This window comes from Hyla sarda, chromosome 8 (genome assembly GCF_029499605.1).
Source record: "Hyla sarda isolate aHylSar1 chromosome 8, aHylSar1.hap1, whole genome shotgun sequence".
Classification (NCBI taxonomy): domain Eukaryota; kingdom Metazoa; phylum Chordata; class Amphibia; order Anura; family Hylidae; genus Hyla; species Hyla sarda.
The window spans coordinates 225,803,837-225,823,056 of NC_079196.1; the positions used below are offsets into that span (position 1 = coordinate 225,803,837).

The window sequence follows — 19,220 nt, forward strand, 5'->3', positions numbered from 1 at the left end:
ATCTATAGTAGTTATACACCTCCCCTCCAGCTCTATCTCTATAAGATCAGGATATATAGTAGTTATACCCTCCAGCTCTATCTGTATACTGCTACTATCTCTACGGGATCAGGATATAGAGTAGTTATATACCTCCCCCTCCAGCTCTATCTGTATACTGCTGCTGATGGATTTTTTTTTTCTTTCTAAAACAACACTTTATATAAGAACACATTAAACTGCACGTTTTTTTTTTTTTTTTTGGGGGGGGGGGGGGGGATCCATCATTTACGGTTTACTCTCAGTACAGGTTTAGAACACAAATGTTGCGGAGATTTTGACGTGCATCGGACAAATTCATCACATGTCGCACGGCCAAATCATGGTGGAAGTTAGGCTGAGTTTGTGTGTAATGTGCGAAGAATTTGTGACTTTTTTGTCTAATCCAGTGGTCTGAAACTGTGGCCCTCCAGATGTTGCAAAACTTCAGCAGTTTCAGATCACTGGTCTAATCGGTTCACCTGGATCACCTCCAGCACCACCACTAGGGGTCCCCATACAATCCAGAACATAATCCTGATCAGCTGCAGCATAATCTTTGTCCCAGCTAAAGCACAGGCTGGGGCCAAGTCTATGAAGTGAGGGCGGGACTAGCACTCCTCTGTGCTCACTCCTGTCCTATCAAACTGCAGCATGAAAACAGAGAGGAGGGGGTTACAGGGCAGCCTGCAGTGATTGGCTGAATAGATCCAGCACAGCAGACCCAGGGAGGAAGAGGAGTCATTTAGAGTGAGGACACGCCCCCTCCAGAGCACAGAATGACAAACCAATTGAGCAGCAGATAGAAGGTATTTGTGAGAGATATATAGATGCTAGACACAAAAAAACAACATCAGGATTAAGTACTAAGTAACAAAACATCTTTAGTGGGTTAGAAGTAGTACTCAGATTGAATAAGGTAAAAAAAAAATCTCTTGAAAAAAAAAAAATAATAATCTCCCACTTCACATCACACAGTTGTACAATTAAAGGAGATGTCCGGTATGGACCATTCCTATTCCAACAAACTTCCACTTACCTTCCTACATTCCCCCGAAGCTCCGCAACAGCTGAACGGTCGGCCGGGCCGTCTACTTACTACTTCCCTTAGCCCGAGACGTCACACGGTGCTTCAGCCAATCATGGGCTGAGGCGGGACATTGTTGCGGCCGGTGATAGGCTGAAGTGGGAGTACCGTATTTTTCGCCCTATAGGACGCACCAGCATATAAGACGCACCCAATTTTAAAGGTGCAAAATCTAGAAAAAAAAAAGATTCTGCACCTATACCAGTGATCTTCAACCTGCGGACCTCCAGATGTTGCAAAACTACAACTCCCAGCATGCCCGGACAGCCGTTGGCTGTCCGGGCATGCTGGGAGTTGTAGTTTTGCAACATCTGGAGGTCTGCAGGTTAAAGACCACTGGTATAGGAGGTCGTGCTCACCTGTCCCCGCCGCTCCGGACCCTTCACCGCTGCTCTGGATGTTGCTCCATTGCTGCCGCCGCATCCCCAACGCTCCGAACGTCTTCTTCCCCGGTATCCTCGCTCTCCGTTGCCGCCATCACGTCGCTACGCACGCCGCCCCTATTGGATGACGGGACGGCGTGCGCGACGACGTGATGACGTGGAAGGAGAGCGCCGGCCATGCAGGGGATCCCGGCACGGAGCAGACACCGAGGAGGCAGGTATGTTCCCCTCCTGGTGTCCTGCAAGCTGTTCGGGACGCCGCGATTTCACCGCGACGGTCCCGAACAGCCCGACTGAGCAGCCGGGTTAGTGTCACTTTGGCTTCAGACGCAGCGGTCAGCTTTGATTGCCGCGTCTGAAGGGTTAATACAGGGCATCACCGCGATCGGCCGTTGATGGCCGCAGGGACCGACCCGATAGGTGTGTGTATTCGCCATATAAGACGCACCAACTTTTCCCTTGTTTTGGGGAAGAAAAAGTGCGTCTTATATGGCGAAAGTAAACAGCCCGGCCGACCAATCAGCTGTTGCAGCGTTCCGGGGGGAACGTAGAAAGGTAAGTGACAATTTGTTTTCTCTTTTTTTGCAGCCCGGAATAGGAATAGTCCGCACCGGACATCTCCTTTAAAGGGACATTCCTAAAATCGGATTTTTACCAACCCCAGGACCTCATCGGGCAGCGGCTGTAAATATGTTGTAAAGAGCGAAGCAAATGACACAAAAATACTCTGTGCTGCTGTTACAGCCAAAAGACGCCCCATCCCCCCCCCCCCCCCCCCCCCCCCCCGGAGGCGGCACACGACACGGACGCCAGTATCCATTCCAGTTTAATACTTTAATATCCAACATATGTCATGTAATGTAAAGTCTCTGCGAGGTCCTGAAATGCCCACAGCTCAGCGGGAGCGGCCGTCCTGCTTCATTCTCACCTCCCAAATAAAATCAATGGAAAAAAAAAATAAAAAATACAGAAACTGAGGCCCCGGGGGCCCTAGATGCCCCGCAGGAATATTGAGGAGTTTTTTATTATTTTTAATACATTCCTTAATAGCTTGTCTTTTTTTTGTTTTTAATGATTTTTACATTTTTTTTCCTATTACAAAAAAAAAAAAAAAAAATATATATATATATATTTTGTCAGGCACCCGATCTCTCGCACGCTCATGGTACACACAGACGCACAACCGCCCATCAGAACCACCCAGTGACAACATCGTAAAATGATACAGCGACCGAACATATAATAAAAGGGACTAAAAAAACAAAAAAGATCATCATCATAATAATAATAATAATAATAGAGGCATTTACCCAGTAAAGTGCTAGAAAAACAAGCAGTGATTGATCTTCTACCACAGACGCGGGTGAAATATACGCGGGCAGCGCACCAACGAAAGAGGAACCAATAAGATCGGGAGGGCAGTTCTATGTACACGGAGGAGGAGGGGGCAGTCCTATAGTGCAGGAACCGAATAAAAAGCAAAAAAAAACAAACCCCAAGGTATCTGGAATTGTAGAGAGAACTTAGGAGGGCGACAAGAGTGGACGTGAGAGAGGAGGGCGAGAGCCGCCATATTGTCATCATCATAGGTATAAGGAGGGGGGGGGGCTCCTGCTGTCAGGAAGGGGTTACTGAGGGGCCCTGGGTTCAGGAGTAGGACAGATGGGAGCCATTAGAGAGCTGAGACGTGACACTGGTGCTGCGGCTCAGCCCCGCCTCCGAGGGTCCTCCTGGCGCCCCTCTCCTCAGAGGTTGGGGGCTGTTACGTAGGAGGAGGAGGCCGGCCCGGCCACTGGAGGAAGATGACGGCGAGGCAGAGGAGGAAGAAGAGGAGGAGGAAGAAGGCATGGCGGAGGAGGAGCCTGGAGGGTGCAGACCCCATGAAGACGAGGGAGGGGCTAGTAGTGTTGGTTGGCGCCATAGTTGAGGTGCTCCAGTATTTTGCACGCCGTGACTCCAGTGTGAGCCGCTGCGAGGTACAGGGCGGGACGGCCAGCCAGGAGGGGGAGCTGGATAGCCCTGATTAAATGCCTCCGCAGGGATTCCAGTCAGGGCCATGTTGCTGAAACCTAGCCTCATGCTCTCCGAGTCGAAGGCTTCGATCTCCCGGGCCTGGCGCTCCAGGAGGCTGCGGATACGCTCCGAGCGTTCACTCTGCAGGGCCAACATCTCCTCCTCTATCTGTAGAGTAAAAAGGAAATCATCAGATGGTGCAAACATCATGTCAAGAACACTCCTACATCACAGGACCAACCAGACCCAGACACCCAGCACACTCCTACATCACAGGACCAACCAGACCCCGACACCCAGCACACTCCTACATCACAGGACCAACCAGACCCCGACACCCAGCACACTCCTACACCACAGGACCAACCAGACCCCGACACCCAGCACATTCCTACATCACAGGACCACCCACACCCCGACACCCAGCACATTCCTACATCACAGGACCAACCAGACCCCGACACCCAGCACACTCCTACACCACAGGACCAGACCCCGACACCCAGCACACTCCTACACCACAGGACCAGACCCCGACACCCAGCACACTCCTACATCACAGGACCAACCAGACCCCGACACCAAGCATACTCCTACACCACAGGACCAACCAGATCCCCAACACCCAGCACACTCCTACATCACAGGACCAACCAGACCCCGACACCCAGCACACTCCTACATCACAGGACCAACCAGATCCCGACACCAAGCATACTCCTACACCACAGGACCAACCAGATCCCCAACACCCAGCACACTTCTACATCACAGGACCAACCAGACCCGACACCCAGCACACTCCTACATCACAGGACCAACCAGACCCCGACACCCAGCACACTCCTACACCACAGGACCAGACCCCGACACCCAGCACACTCCTACATCACAGGACCAACCAGACCCCGACACCCAGCACACTCCTACATCACAGGACCACCCAGACCCCGACACCCAGCACACTCCTACATCACAGGACCACCCAGACCCCCGACACCCAGCACACTCCTACATCACAGGACCAACCAGACCCCGACACCCAGCACACTCCTACATCACAGGACCACCCAGACCCCGACACCCAGCACACTCCTACATCACAGGACCACCCAGACCCCCGACCCCCAGCACACTCCTACATCACAGGACCAACCAGACCCCGACACCCAGCACACTCCTACATCACAGGACCACCCAGACCCCCGACACCCAGCACACTCCTACATCACAGGACCACCCAGACACCGACACCAAGCACACTCCTACACCACAGGACCAACCAGACCCCGACACCCAGCACACTCCTATATCACAGGACCACCCAGATCCCGACACCCAGCACACTCCTACACCACAGAACCAACCAGATCCCGACACCCAGCACACTCCTACACCACAGGACCAACCAGATCCAGACATCCAGCACACTCCTACACCATAGGACCAGACCCCGACACCCAGCACACTCCTACATCACAGGACCAACCAGATCCCGACACCCAGCACACTCCTACATCACAGGACCACCCAGACCCCGACACCAAGCATACTCCTACACCACAGGACAAACCAGATCCCAACACCCAGCACACTCCTACTCCACAGGACCAACCAGACCCCGACACCAAGCACACTCCTACACCACAGGACCACCCAGATCCCGACACCCAGCACACTCCTACACCACAGGACCACCCAGATCCCGACACCCAGCACACTCCTACACCACAGGACCAGACCCCGACACCCAGCACACTCCTACATCACAGGACCAACCAGACCCCGACACCCAGCACACTCCTACATCACAGGACCACCCAGACCCCGACACCCAGCACACTCCTACATCACAGGACCACCCAGACCCCCGACACCCAGCACACTCCTACATCACAGGACCAACCAGACCCCGACACCCAGCACACTCCTACATCACAGGACCACCCAGACCCCGACACCCAGCACACTCCTACATCACAGGACCACCCAGACCCCCGACACCCAGCACACTCCTACATCACAGGACCACCCAGACCCCCGACACCCAGCACACTCCTACATCACAGGACCACCCAGATCCCGACACCCAGCACACTCCTACACCACAGGACCAACCAGATCCCCGACACCTAGCACACTCCTACACCACAGGACCAACCAGATCCAGACATCCAGCACACTCCTACACCACAGGACCACCCAGATCCCCGACACCCAGCACACTCCTACACCACAGGACCAACCAGATCCCCGACACCCAGCACACTCCTACACCACAGGACCAACCAGATCCCGACATCCAGCACACTCCTACACAACAGGACCAACCAGACCCCGACATCCAGCACACTCCTACACCACAGGACCAACCAGATCCCCGACACCCAGCACACTCCTACACCACAGGACCACCCAGACCCCGACACCCAGCACACTCCTACACCACAGGACCAACCAGACCCCGACACCCAGCACACTCCTACACCACAGGACCAACCAGATCCCCGACACCAAGCACTCCTACACCACAGGACCAACCAGACCCCGACACCCAGCACACTCCTACATCACAGGACCAACCAGATCCCCGACACCCAGCACACTCCTACACCACAGGACAAGACCCCGACACCCAGCACACTCCTACATCACAGGACCACCCAGACCCCAACACCCTCCTACACCACAGGACAAACCAGACCCCGACACCCAGCACACTCCTACATCACAGGACCAACCAGACCCCGACACCCAGCACACTCCTACATCACAGGACCAACCAGACCCCGACACCCAGCACACTCCTACATCACAGGACCAACCAGACCCCGACACCCAGCACACTCCTACACCACAGGACCAACCAGATCCAGACATCCAGCACACTCCTACACCACAGGACCAACCAGATCCCCGACACCTAGCACACTCCTACACGACAGGACCAACCAGATCCCCGACACCCAGCACACTCCTACACCACAGGACCAACCAGATCCCGACACCCAGCACACTCCTACACCACAGGACAAACCAGATCCCGACACCCAGCACACTCCTACACCACAGGACCAACCAGACCCCGACATCCAGCACACTCCTACACCACAGGACCACCCAGATCCCCGACACCCAGCACACTCCTACACCACAGGACCACCCAGATCCCGACACCCAGCACACTCCTACACCACAGGACCACCCAGATCCCGACACCCAGCACACTCCTACACCACAGGACCAACCAGACCCCGACACCCAGCACACTCCTACACCACAGGACCAACCAGACCACCACACCCAGCACACTCCTACATCACAGGACCACCCAGACCCCCGACACCCAGCACACTCCTACATCACAGGACCAACCAGACCCCGACACCCAGCACACTCCTACATCACAGGACCACCCAGACCCCGACACCAAGCATACTCCTACACCACAGGACAAACCAGATCCCAACACCCAGCACACTCCTACTCCACAGGACCAACCAGACCCCGACACCAAGCACACTCCTACACCACAGGACCACCCAGATCCCGACACCCAGCACACTCCTACACCACAGGACCACCCAGATCCCGACACCCAGCACACTCCTACACCACAGGACCAGACCCCGACACCCAGCACACTCCTACATCACAGGACCAACCAGACCCCGACACCCAGCACACTCCTACATCACAGGACCACCCAGACCCCGACACCCAGCACACTCCTACATCACAGGACCACCCAGACCCCGACACCCAGCACACTCCTACATCACAGGACCACCCAGACCCCCGACACCCAGCACACTCCTACATCACAGGACCAACCAGACCCCGACACCCAGCACACTCCTACATCACAGGACCACCCAGACCCCGACACCCAGCACACTCCTACATCACAGGACCACCCAGACCCCCGACACCCAGCACACTCCTACATCACAGGACCACCCAGACCCCCGACACCCAGCACACTCCTACATCACAGGACCACCCAGACACCGACACCAAGCACACTCCTACACCACAGGACCAACCAGACCCCGACACCCAGCACACTCCTATATCACAGGACCAACCAGACCCCGACACCCAGCACACTCCTACACCACAGGACCAACCAGATCCAGACATCCAGCACACTCCTACACCACAGGACCAACCAGATCCCCGACACCCAGCACACTCCTACACAACAGGACCAACCAGACCCCGACATCCAGCACACTCCTACACCACAGGACCAACCAGATCCCCGACACCCAGCACACTCCTATATCACAGGACCACCCAGATCCCGACACCCAGCACACTCCTACACCACAGGACCAACCAGATCCAGACATCCAGCACACTCCTACACCACAGGACCAACCAGACCCCCGACACCCAGCACACTCCTACACAACAGGACCAACCAGACCCCGACATCCAGCACACTCCTACACCACAGGACCAACCAGATCCCCGACACCCAGCACACTCCTACACCACAGGACCACCCAGACCCCGACACCCAGCACACTCCTACACCACAGGACCAACCAGACCCCGACACCCAGCACACTCCTACACCACAGGACCAACCAGATCCCCGACACCAAGCATACTCCTACACCACAGGACCAACCAGACCCCGACACCCAGCACACTCCTACATCACAGGACCAACCAGATCCCCGACACCCAGCACACTCCTACACCACAGGACCAACCAGACCCCGACACCCAGCACACTCCTACATCACAGGACCAACCAGATCCCCGACACCCAGCACACTCCTACATCACAGGACCAACCAGACCCCGACACCCAGCACACTCCTACATCACAGGACCACCCAGACCCCGACACCCAGCACACTCCTACACCACAGGACCACCCAGACCCCAACACCCTCCTACACCACAGGACAAACCAGACCCCGACACCCAGCACACTCCTACATCACAGGACCAACCAGACCCCGACACCCAGCACACTCCTACACCACAGGACCACCCAGACCCCAACACCCTCCTACACCACAGGACAAACCAGACCCCGACACCCAGCACACTCCTACATCACAGGACCAACCAGACCCCGACACCCAGCACACTCCTACATCACAGGACCAACCAGACCCCGACACCCAGCACACTCCTACACCACAGGACCAACCAGATCCCCGACACCTAGCACACTCCTACACGACAGGACCAACCAGATCCCCGACACCCAGCACACTCCTACACCACAGGACCAACCAGATCCCGACACCCAGCACACTCCTACACCACAGGACAAACCAGATCCCAACACCCAGCACACTCCTACACCACAGGACCAACCAGACCCCGACATCCAGCACACTCCTACACCACAGGACCACCCAGATCCCCGACACCCAGCACACTCCTACACCACAGGACCACCCAGATCCCCGACACCCAGCACACTCCTACACCACAGGACCACCCAGATCCCGACACCCAGCACACTCCTACACCACAGGACCACCCAGATCCCGACACCAAGCACACTCCTACACCACAGGACCACCCAGACCCCGACACTCAGCACATTCCTACATCACATGACCAACCAGCTCCCCGACACTAAGCTATATTGCATATAGCATAGTCTATGGGATCTTTCTCTGCTCCACCACATGATATAATTCCCACGAGGAAACTTATCCTAATTCAAAGAGTACTACAGATTAGCTATTTAGTAGGATCTTAATACCAGTGATAGTTGTGGTTAGGACGGTGCGGAGTATTTACTCTTAACTCCAGTAAAAATGTCTAAAGATTAGATGCTTACATAATTCTGGTGTTTGAGATATATATATATATATTTTTTTTTTTCCACGTTTACACCGTTTGGCGCATGGGATCATAAACATTATGCATCAAAGGCGGCGATACCAAATGTGCATTATTAAAAATTTGTTTTATTTGGATTTAAGTGTCCGAATGCAGGGACGGGGCCCCGGGGCTCTCAGTCAGGAGCGTGTCTACCGGTAGATGGCACGAGCTCCATTTATTCCTATGGGAGCGTTGATGATGCCTGAGAGCTGTACTATGGTCCCTTCTGTGGAGTGAAGGGCGGTGAATGTAACTGCGGGTCCATCAGGAGCTTAGACAGGCAGCGCCACTGCAGACCACCTTTTTTGCACCACTCTCCCATAGGAATAAATGGAGCTCGTGCAGGCTGCAGCACACGCGCCTCACTGAGCGCTGGGGTCCCCAGCAGTCGGATCCCCTTATCCTCTGGATAGGGGATAAGTATTTTTTTGCCAATCTTCTTAAATGACTGATATCTCCAGGATCGCTGTAGAAGCATACTGGGAGTTGTAGTTTTGCTAAAGCTGGAAGCACACTGTTTGGAAACCTTTGTCATATAATATATATAATATATATATATATTATATAATATATATATATATATATATATATATATATAATATATATTATATAATATATATATATATATAATATATATAATATATATATATATATATATATATATATATATATATATATATATATATATATATATATATATATATATTTATATATATTAAAAGGTGCTTGACTTCCCAGAGGGGGAACGTGCAGAGTCTCATACTTTAGTCCATATGGTGTTTGTGAGTCCATGGTTATGACTACGAGCAAAATGCTAGGTGTTAAAGATTTTGCAACAGCTGGAGGCACAACAGTTGGGAAACACTAGTTTATGAAGTGAGCACAGCTCCGGCACTCGCTTCATAGAAGAAAATGTGCTTAGAACCTAAATTAATGGTTCGGTCCAAGTTGACATTTGGGTGTTAATGGTTAAAAAATTAGGTTGTCTAATAACCATTGCTCATAACTCTCTCCACACTGCAGCCCTTCATAACCAGCCTCCATCACGTGCCCCCTGCTTGCCAGCTTACCCTCTGCTCCAGCAGTGCCCGGCGGATGGACACGCGCTGCTCCAGCTCTTTGATCTCGCGCTCGTGCTGGGCCTCGGTGTGGATCTTGATCTTGCTCTGATAGGCGTTCAGCAGTTCCAGTTCTTTCTGCAGCTGGATCCGCAGCTCCTGGTACTCGGACTCCTGGGTCTCGTCCAGCCGGAGCTGAAGATACAAGAGGGTGACAGTGACACCAAGGGTAGAGGAACATTCTGGATATACCCAGACCAAATAAAAGCCAGTCAGCATCAACACACAAGTTCTGCAACTGTGCCCCTAGATCTGCTCTCAACTAATGGACCCAGCATACCAACAATACAGGCATGCTGGGAGTTGTAGTAGATTAAATGGTCACTGTCTTTACAAACAATCTCCCCCATGTGCCTATTTGATGCATAACATATTTATAAATAACTTCATGTGCCAAAAAATGTCTTACTCCAGAAGAAAAGCTCTAAAAGCTCTTGGCCACTAGGTGTCTCCCTTCCCTACAGTCTGCAGGTCACTGCCTTTTAGGCTCAGTTTGTCTCTAGTAGCCGAAGCACCAAGACGGAACACAGGAAATGTTGGGATGCTGGTGCAATTGATTGGTGCAGGTGATTTGAGGGAGAGCACGAGTCAGGACTTTGCACCTGCAAGCTTGTCTGCTTCATTCAGAGTACCTACACTGTACCTAAAAGCTAAATCATGGCTTCCCTCTCATTTCTGAACACCCACAAAATGATGTGCAGATATCCCTTTTGTGTTACAACTACTGTATGTGCTCAATGCTGCATGTAACCCCCTCTTTTCCCCTCCCTTTTTGTCAAAAGCAGCAGTTCAGAGCTTAGTGTAACCTCTTCTTTGCTGTTCTACTTCTTCCATTTCAGCTCACACAGCACCTAAATAAATAACCCCCCTTCTTCACTTGTTCCAACTCATTGCAGGTGACAGACTCTATAGAAATGAGTCGAATTGAGCAGCTAGCCGGAGAGTAAAGAGCACAGTTGAACCCTTCTCCTTGCTATATCTTAAGATTACTGGGGGTCTCAGAACCGAGACCTCGATCAAGCAAAATGTGTTCTTGTTTTAAAGTGGCAGTGACGTCTTAAAGGGAATCTGTCATCAGTGTCACCCGCACTAACCTGTTGGTACAGCCATGAAGTGTGGGTGACACTGATGATAACCATACTTACCTGTCCCCAATTCGTGGTCCCGTTTATCCGTTTATCTTCCTCATTTGGGTGGGAGGCTTGGTGCACGGGTGGAGCTCCGGGAGCACACCGACGTCACCGCTGCTGCGTCCCCAAGCCTGCTGCCCGAAAGATGAAAATAACGAGCGAACGGAGCGACGGATCAGGATAGGTAAGTATGGTTTTCATCGGTGTCCCCTGCACCACACACCTGTGCCAACAGGTTGATGCAGGTGACATGGATGAAAGATTCCCTTCAAGCCTAGGACGGGCACATTCAGTACTTGGGACGTACGGCTTGGGTGGAGAGCATCTCGTTGATGCTGTGGTCGTATTGCTCCGCCAGGATGGCCAGCTTGCGTGTCTGCTCGTCCTTCAGCCTCTTCAGGATGCTCTTATGCTCGCTCTTGGGCGTGGTCTCCAGCAGGTGGTTGCGCAGCGCCTTGTACTGCCGCGTCTGGATCTTGCACGTGTCCTGGAACTGGCGCTTTATCTGCAGCTCCTTGGACTAGAGATAAAAAAATATAAAAAAAGGGAGGGGAAGGAAGAGAGACGGGAGCGAATGTGGGTGGGGGCAAAGCCAATGCATGATGGGAGAATATAGAAAAGAGGAGAGAAAAGGGATGAGAAGAAGACAAGAAATAATCAATCCCTCCTGAGCGACCAGGGGTTAATGCACAATAGTGTACCCTCCATGTCCCACTGAACCCCCTTCCTCGCCAACCCCACATCCTGTATGAAGCTATTTCTTTACACACTAATTGTCCTACAAACTACCACTAGGAGGCAGCAAAACTTCTGCAGTGTTGTCCATGGCAACCATCGAAAACCTGCACATCTAGAACAGTGGTCTTCAACCTGCGGACCTCCAGATGTTGCAAAACTACAACTCCCAGCATGCCCGGACAGCCGTTGGCTGTCCGGGCATGCTGGGAATTGTAGTTTTGCAACATCTGGAGGTCCGCAGGTTGAAGACCACTGATCTAGAATGTATGGCTGTCCTGTCCCCGCCTCCTCCAGGGAAACCTTGGGTTCAGGAGGTCAAGTGGAGGACCTGGGCGACAGAGAGCACCAACACAGTCTTCTGGAAATCCGGGCAGAAGCGCCCATCGCAGGAGTCTACTCTGCAAGAACAGAATTGTGATTGCAGCTCTGGGTGTGGATGGAGGGTAAAAATTGTAAATGCAGCTCTGGGTGTGGACGGAGGGTAAGAATTGTAAATGCAGCTCTGGGTGTGGATGGTGGGTAAGAATTGTAAATGCAGCTCTGGGTGTGGATGGAGGGTAAAAATTGTAAATGCAGCTCAGGTTGTGGATGGAGGGTAAGAATTGTAAATGCAGTGTGGGTGTAGATAAAGGATAAGAATTGTGAGTACAGCTCTAGGTGTGGATGGAGGGTAAGAATTGTAAATGCAGCTCTGGGTGTGGATGGAGGTTAAGAATTGTAAATGCAGCTCTAGTTGTGGATGGAGGGTAAGAATTGTAAATGCAGCTCTGGGTGTGGATGGAGGGTAAGAATTGTGATTACGGCTCTAAGGGTGAAGATAAGGAATTGTTTACACTGCTCTGAATGTAACTAGAGAACATGAACTGTGGATATGACTAAAGAAATTGTGAGTGCAGCTCTAGGTGTGGATGGAGGGTAATGAATTGTGAGTGCAGCTCTAGGTGTGGATGGAGGGTAATGAATTGTAAGTGCAGCTCTAGGTGTGGATGGAGGGTAATGAATTGTAAATGCAGCTCTAGGTGTGGATGAGAGTAATGAATTGTAAATGCAGCTCTAGGTGTGGACGGAGAGTAATGAATTGTAAATGCAGCTCTAGGTGTGGACGGAGAGTAATGAATTGTAAATGCAGCTCTAGGTGTGGATGGAGGTTAATGAATTGTAAGTGCAGCTCTAGGTGTGGACGGAGGGTAATGAATTGTAAGTGCAGCTCTAGGTGTGGACGGAGGGTAATGAATTGTAAATGCAGCTCTAGGTGTGGACGGAGAGTAATGAATTGTAAATGCAGCTCTAGGTGTGGACAGAGAGTAATGAATTGTAAATGCAGCTCTAGGTGTGGATGGAGGGTAATGAATTGTAAATGCAGCCCTAGGTGTGGACGGAGAGTAATGAATTGTAAATGCAGCTCTAGGAGTGGACAGAGAGTAATGAATTGTAAATGCAGCTCTAGGTGTGGATGGAGGGTAATGAATTGTAAATGCAGCTCTAGGTGTGGATGGAGGATAAGAATTATGAACGCAGCTTTGAATAGGTACGGCCTTAAATGTAAAATTATGGCAATGATCCCAGCTCTGCTATCTCCTGCATTGTCCTGTAGATTTCAGGACCAGACACCATTAACACACGAACCCTGGGTATTAAATAAATTAAACAGTAACACTGCTGGATGTGGCGCCATCACCAACGCTCCACACTCGTATAGTGCTAGTTACAAGAAAGGGTTAAACAGGGCACTAAACAGGGTATACGGGTCAGAGGACATTGGGCGCCATTAGCCTGTTCTCTGTCTACAAGACTCAGCCTTCCCCCACATAGTTGTACGCGCTCGCTCAGCGCTTCCGCACATAATGACAAATGAGATGAGACACAGCGGATGATTTCACTTCCGGTTTATTACAAAACAAAAAAAATCAACACAACAAAAAACACAAAACAAAATGGAAAAAAAAAATTTAAAAAAAGGAACAGAAATTACGGATTTTACACTGGAGGGGGAAGAATGGCGGAAAGATAAAATGTAAAAACTAATAAATAGGTTTAACCCCTGGCTGCCTGCAACCGGCCTCTTTTGGCGGCAGCATAGGGGTTAAAATTTATATATATATATAATTTTTTTTATCTAGATTGTGCTGATATAACACAGAATTGTCAGCAGGATTTTTCTTTTAAAGGGATGGGAGGAAATAAATAAAAAAAAAGATACAAAAATGTTACGATCAAATTATAAAGGGGGCGACGAGCACGTAAATGGGTTGTTTTGTTTTTGTTTTTCTCATCCTGAGTTTGGGGGAAGGCTGGTCTCAGGCACAGAAGGAGCTAAGGGGCCCGTGGTACCCATAAACCCACATATAACCCAGGCCCCTGAAGGACAAAATTCAGAGAGCTGCAATACACCCAAACAGCCACTAGATGTCGCCAGCAGTCTATTAGCATTACACATGGTGCTCACCCTGCACCCTCCTGCAACCAGGAAGAAGCACCAACCTGCAGCTTAGGTATAAAACACCGATCTCCGACCTCTATGGGAACTACAACTCCCAGCTGATAAACCGGGATTCCACCTGTGACACGTTACGGAAACATTATATATACAGTATATTATAAAACTGGCATCACTGAGCCCAACAAGATACGGAGGGTCCCCCGGAGGGGGGGGGTAGGTGGATACAGCCATGAAATGTATTACAGTACTGACCGTAGTAACGGAAGGGTTAACCTCTTCCCTGCCACAGAGACCAGCGCGAGCCCTCGAAAAAAAATAAAAAATACAAAGAAAAAAAAGCAAAAAACAAAACAAGACCCTTTCATGCTGCCCCCTAGTGGTTTGATCCCATAATACAAGGTCCTAGGTTTCTTACATGGAGATGACACCTCTCGAGGGTTAACTTAAATTCGGTTAAAAAAAAAGGTGCGGGTCACATCAAGCAGGCGTTCATCGGTAACACTGCCCCCTATTGGGCACACAGGGGGGGTAATCTACTTCAACAGCAAGAAATTATGTGCAAAAGAAAGATGAAGTGCAAATCACTAAGGCAGAGTCTCACAACCAGGGTGCCTCCAGCTGTTGCGAAGCTACAAATCCCAGCATGCATGGACAGCAAAAGCCTGTCCAGGCATGCTGCGAGTTGTAGTTTTGCAACAGCTGGAGTTACACTGGTTGGGAAACACTTTCAGAATAAAAGGATAATTGCTCTGTCTTCACCAAGCTCTGAAGCTCCTCCTAGTGGCAGCTGCAGGTAGCCAAGCAAGATAAAAATGTAGTCTATGCAGTGGTTTCCCGACTAGATACTGCATAGACGTCATTCATAACATGCTGGCTACCTGCAGCTGCCACCAGGGGGAGCTTCAGAGCTTAGTGAAGACAGAGCAATTATTCTTTTATTTTGTAACAGTGTTTCCCAACTAGTGTGTCTCCAGCTGTTGCAAAACTACAGCTCCCAGTATGCCCGGACAGCCGTTGGCTGTCCGGGCATGCTGGTAGTTGTAGTTTTGCAACAGCTGGAGGCGCTCTGGTTGGGAAAATGCGCATTAAGGATATCAGGAGTCACCTCCATGTAACTTCTCCTTCAGTTCATGCAATAAGGCACTTTACAGTATTGATATGGCACGGCGGGGGCGGCTTTCATCGCCAGGGTATCGGAGGGTTTGTTCGCTTGGCTATACTGGCCCTGCCCACTGACCGTCCGAGGGGCCCCCGCTGCTCCCTGCGCTTAGCTGCCTCCCTCCGCCTCTGCTCCCGGCTCATCAGCCTGGGGATCCGGCTATGCTTCTCCTCCCTTAAGAGCTTCATTTTGGTCATGTACATGAGAGCCACTGGGGGGAGCACTGTGCAGAGCCTGCGGACCCCCCGGGTCAGGCTATCATTTAGTGTCTTTGCTATCATGGAGGGGGCGCTGGAGAGCCGCTGCCACCATGACGGCTTGTAGCTGCTGCAATTAGAGGAGCGGCTGGCCAGAACAGGTATGCGGCTGCGGAAGCCGCCTTTGTATGTTTTGGGGAAGAGATAGAAGAGCCCTCCCTCCCCCGCGGCCCCACAGCGCTGAAGAACCCTAAAGAGAGGCTTGGGGAGGCGCAGTAACGCCCGCAGCCACAGCTTGCGTGATCTTTTCGGCCATCCCTTAAGCCACTGCCCAGCCGGCCTGCCCAAGGAGCCGGCGGCCAGAAAGATGGAGAGGAAAAATCCGGGCGAGGTGAAAACCCCGACGGCTATCGCCAGGACCGGCACGTAGTATAACCGGAGTCTATAACTCATTGCCAGCGCGGCCAGCGCCCCCCAGCTCTGGGCCAGCAACATGAAGGTTGTGGAGCTGAGGGTGAAGACCCAGCACAGCAGGATGTAACCGCACAGGAGACTGGCTCCGAGGGTCTCTAGGGCCACTAGTGCTGAATCTATGAGGGGCCCCGATCTCCAGAGGGTGAGGAGAGCCAGCAGCAGGGGAAGCAGTGACCAAGGGCAGAACGGTCTGGAGGCTGCCAGTAGAGTCAGCGCCCCGCAGATGGCATGACTGGGCAGCGAGGAGGACGTCTGTGATGGGGCAGGACGGACAGGAGGCTCCGGCTCAGGCGCCCACGTAGATGAAAGCTCAAAGTACGGAGCGTCCTGATCCGGACAGCCATCAGCCTCACTGCGTTGTTCTATGGCCACGTCCTCTGCTGCCTCCTCCTCCTCCTCATCCTCAGAGCTGCAGAGGCTGAATGTTCCTCCCTCTACCCCCTCCTCATCCTCCTCCTCCTCCTTAGTCGTCTCCTCCTCCTCCTCCCCAGGCCTTACTTTGAGGCTCTTGGGCTGCTGCCGGACCTCAGCAGCGTGTTTCTGCCGTAGTTCCTGCTCGCGCCGCTTGTTGTACTCCAGCTGGTTACCCAGCTCTGTCTGATGCTGCAGGCGGATGAGCTCGCTGCGGGTGTGCTGCAACATCTGCAGGTGCCGGAACTCCAGCTCTTGGGTGCACTCGTGTTGCCGCAGAAGCATGGCGCATTCCAAGTCCCGCTGGGTTTGCTTTTTGTTCAGCTCCTAAGGAAAAAAAAATAAATAAATAAATGACACCCATGGTCAATGTCAATCCTGTCACTGATGTATCACAGACTATCCTAAAATCGCTGCACTCGCCTCTCTCAGAAGGTCCTGGTCTAGATTGTGCCGCGCCAGGAGCATCTTGCGCTTGTACTGCCGACACTGAAGCTCAAAGTATTGGCGCTGCCGGCGTAACAGGTTGGCCTCCTCCTCAGCCTGGTAGTGCTGCATACTCTCCTTCTGGCGAAGCAGCCATTCTTGTTTCTCCCGCTTCGGGGTGCTCTGGTTTTCCTGCAGCTCCTGCGAGAACGAAAATCACCTCTTATCACAATGTATCAAATGACAGGTCTTTATATTAAAAGGGGTTAGAAACTAATTTTTTCCAGAAACAGCGCCATCCCTGTCTTCAGATTGTGTTTTCTCATAGACGTCATTCATAACATGCTGGCTTCCTGCAGCTGCCACCAGGGGGAGCTTCAGAGCTTGGTAGAGACAGGAGCAATACTCCAGCAGTGTTTTGCAACCAATGTGCCTCCAGCTGTTGCAAAACTACAACTCCCAGAATGCCCGGACAGCCAACGGCTGTCCGGGCATTCTGGGAGTTGTAGTTTTGCAACAGCTGGAGGCACACTGGTTGGAAAACACTGTTCGAGTGTCTCTAGGTCTCCTGTCTCTAGGTCTCTCTCTATGCAGTATCTTAATCCTTAATCCTTCCAGTACTTATTAGCGGCTGTATACTACAGAGGAGTACTGGAAGGGTTAAGATTTTTTGATAGAAATAAATTTACAAATCTGTTTAACTTTCTAGCACCAGTTGATTTATAAAAATAAATAAATAAAACTTTTCCACCGGAGTACCCCTTTAAAAGCTTGGTGAAAACTGTCAATTATCCTTTCACTCTTTAACAGTGTTTCCCAACCAGTGTTACTCCAGTTCTGCAACAGCTGGAGGAACCCTGGTTGGGAAACACCAATCTAAACCATTGTGTTTTTCATCCTCCGATTTCCTCACCTCCTTTAGCTGCTCCTTACGGATCTTGTACTGCCGCTTCTGGCTCTCCAGCAGGTTTGTCAGCTCCTTCTTCTGCTGGCCCAAGATATGCTGCTGAAACTTCTTTTCTTCAGTCATGGCCGCCTTAGCCTAGGAAGTAAAGAGACTGTGTGACTGACAGAAGCCATCTACTCTGATTTCCCAAGTAGATTATGGTTTTCCTTAAAGGAGTACTCCGGTGCTTTTATTTATTTATTTTTATTTAATTTTATTTTTAACCCTCTGTTGCCGGGGCTGCCAAGCGAAACAAAACAAACTTTACCTCACCTTCCTACGTTCCCCACGTTGCGCTATCGATGTCCCGTTCTCCGGTCCCTGACTTCTTCCGCTTCCTTTAAGTCGAAGAGTCCCGTGACGCTCCGCGTATCACTGGCCGCAGGGGGGGGGGGGGGGGACGACACTGCTGTGGTCAGTGATACGCTGAGCGTCACGGGACTCTTCGACTTACAGGAAGCGGAAGAAGTCGAGGACCGGAGAATGGGACATCAATGTCAGCGCAATGGGGGGGAACGTAGGAAGGTGAGTTAAAGTTTGTTTCGCTTGCACAGAGGGTAAAAAAAAAAAAAAACACCGGAGTACTCCTTTAACCTGTGTCTCTACAACTGTTGCAAACTGCAAATCCAATGGAACCCTGAAAGCCAATGGCTGCACCCTGTACAGCAAAACCGCAACACCCACAATGCCCTGACAGCCGAAGGCTGCATCCTCTACAGCAGTGTAACACTGCCACGGTGGAGATAAGAATGTGAATAAAAGGGAACGAAGTAAAACTGTCCGACCCTGTGGCAGTGTTTCCCAACCAGGGTGCCTCC

The 19,220-nt window shown here is 51.6% G+C and overlaps 1 protein-coding gene across 2 annotated transcripts in view; it reads right to left on the reverse strand.

The window, feature by feature from the left end:
* Positions 1-2,284: 2,284 nt before the first annotated feature.
* The window catches only part of TAOK2 (TAO kinase 2), a 50,551-nt gene continuing 33,615 nt past the window's right edge, over positions 2,285-19,220 (reverse strand). The window contains exons 15-20 of one of the 2 annotated variants that reach the window (XM_056536565.1): positions 18,370-18,498; positions 17,454-17,657; positions 17,118-17,357; positions 11,919-12,131; positions 10,434-10,616; positions 2,285-3,669 (exon numbers count right to left, since the gene is read on the reverse strand). In XM_056536565.1, coding sequence (XP_056392540.1) covers positions 3,136-3,669; positions 10,434-10,616; positions 11,919-12,131; positions 17,118-17,357; positions 17,454-17,657; positions 18,370-18,498 — 1,503 coding nt within the window. In that variant the 3' untranslated portion in view covers positions 2,285-3,135. Of the gene's footprint in view, positions 3,670-10,433; positions 10,617-11,918; positions 12,132-15,843; positions 17,358-17,453; positions 17,658-18,369; positions 18,499-19,220 lie in introns of those variants that run through there. The other variant, XM_056536564.1, reaches the window with a different exon arrangement.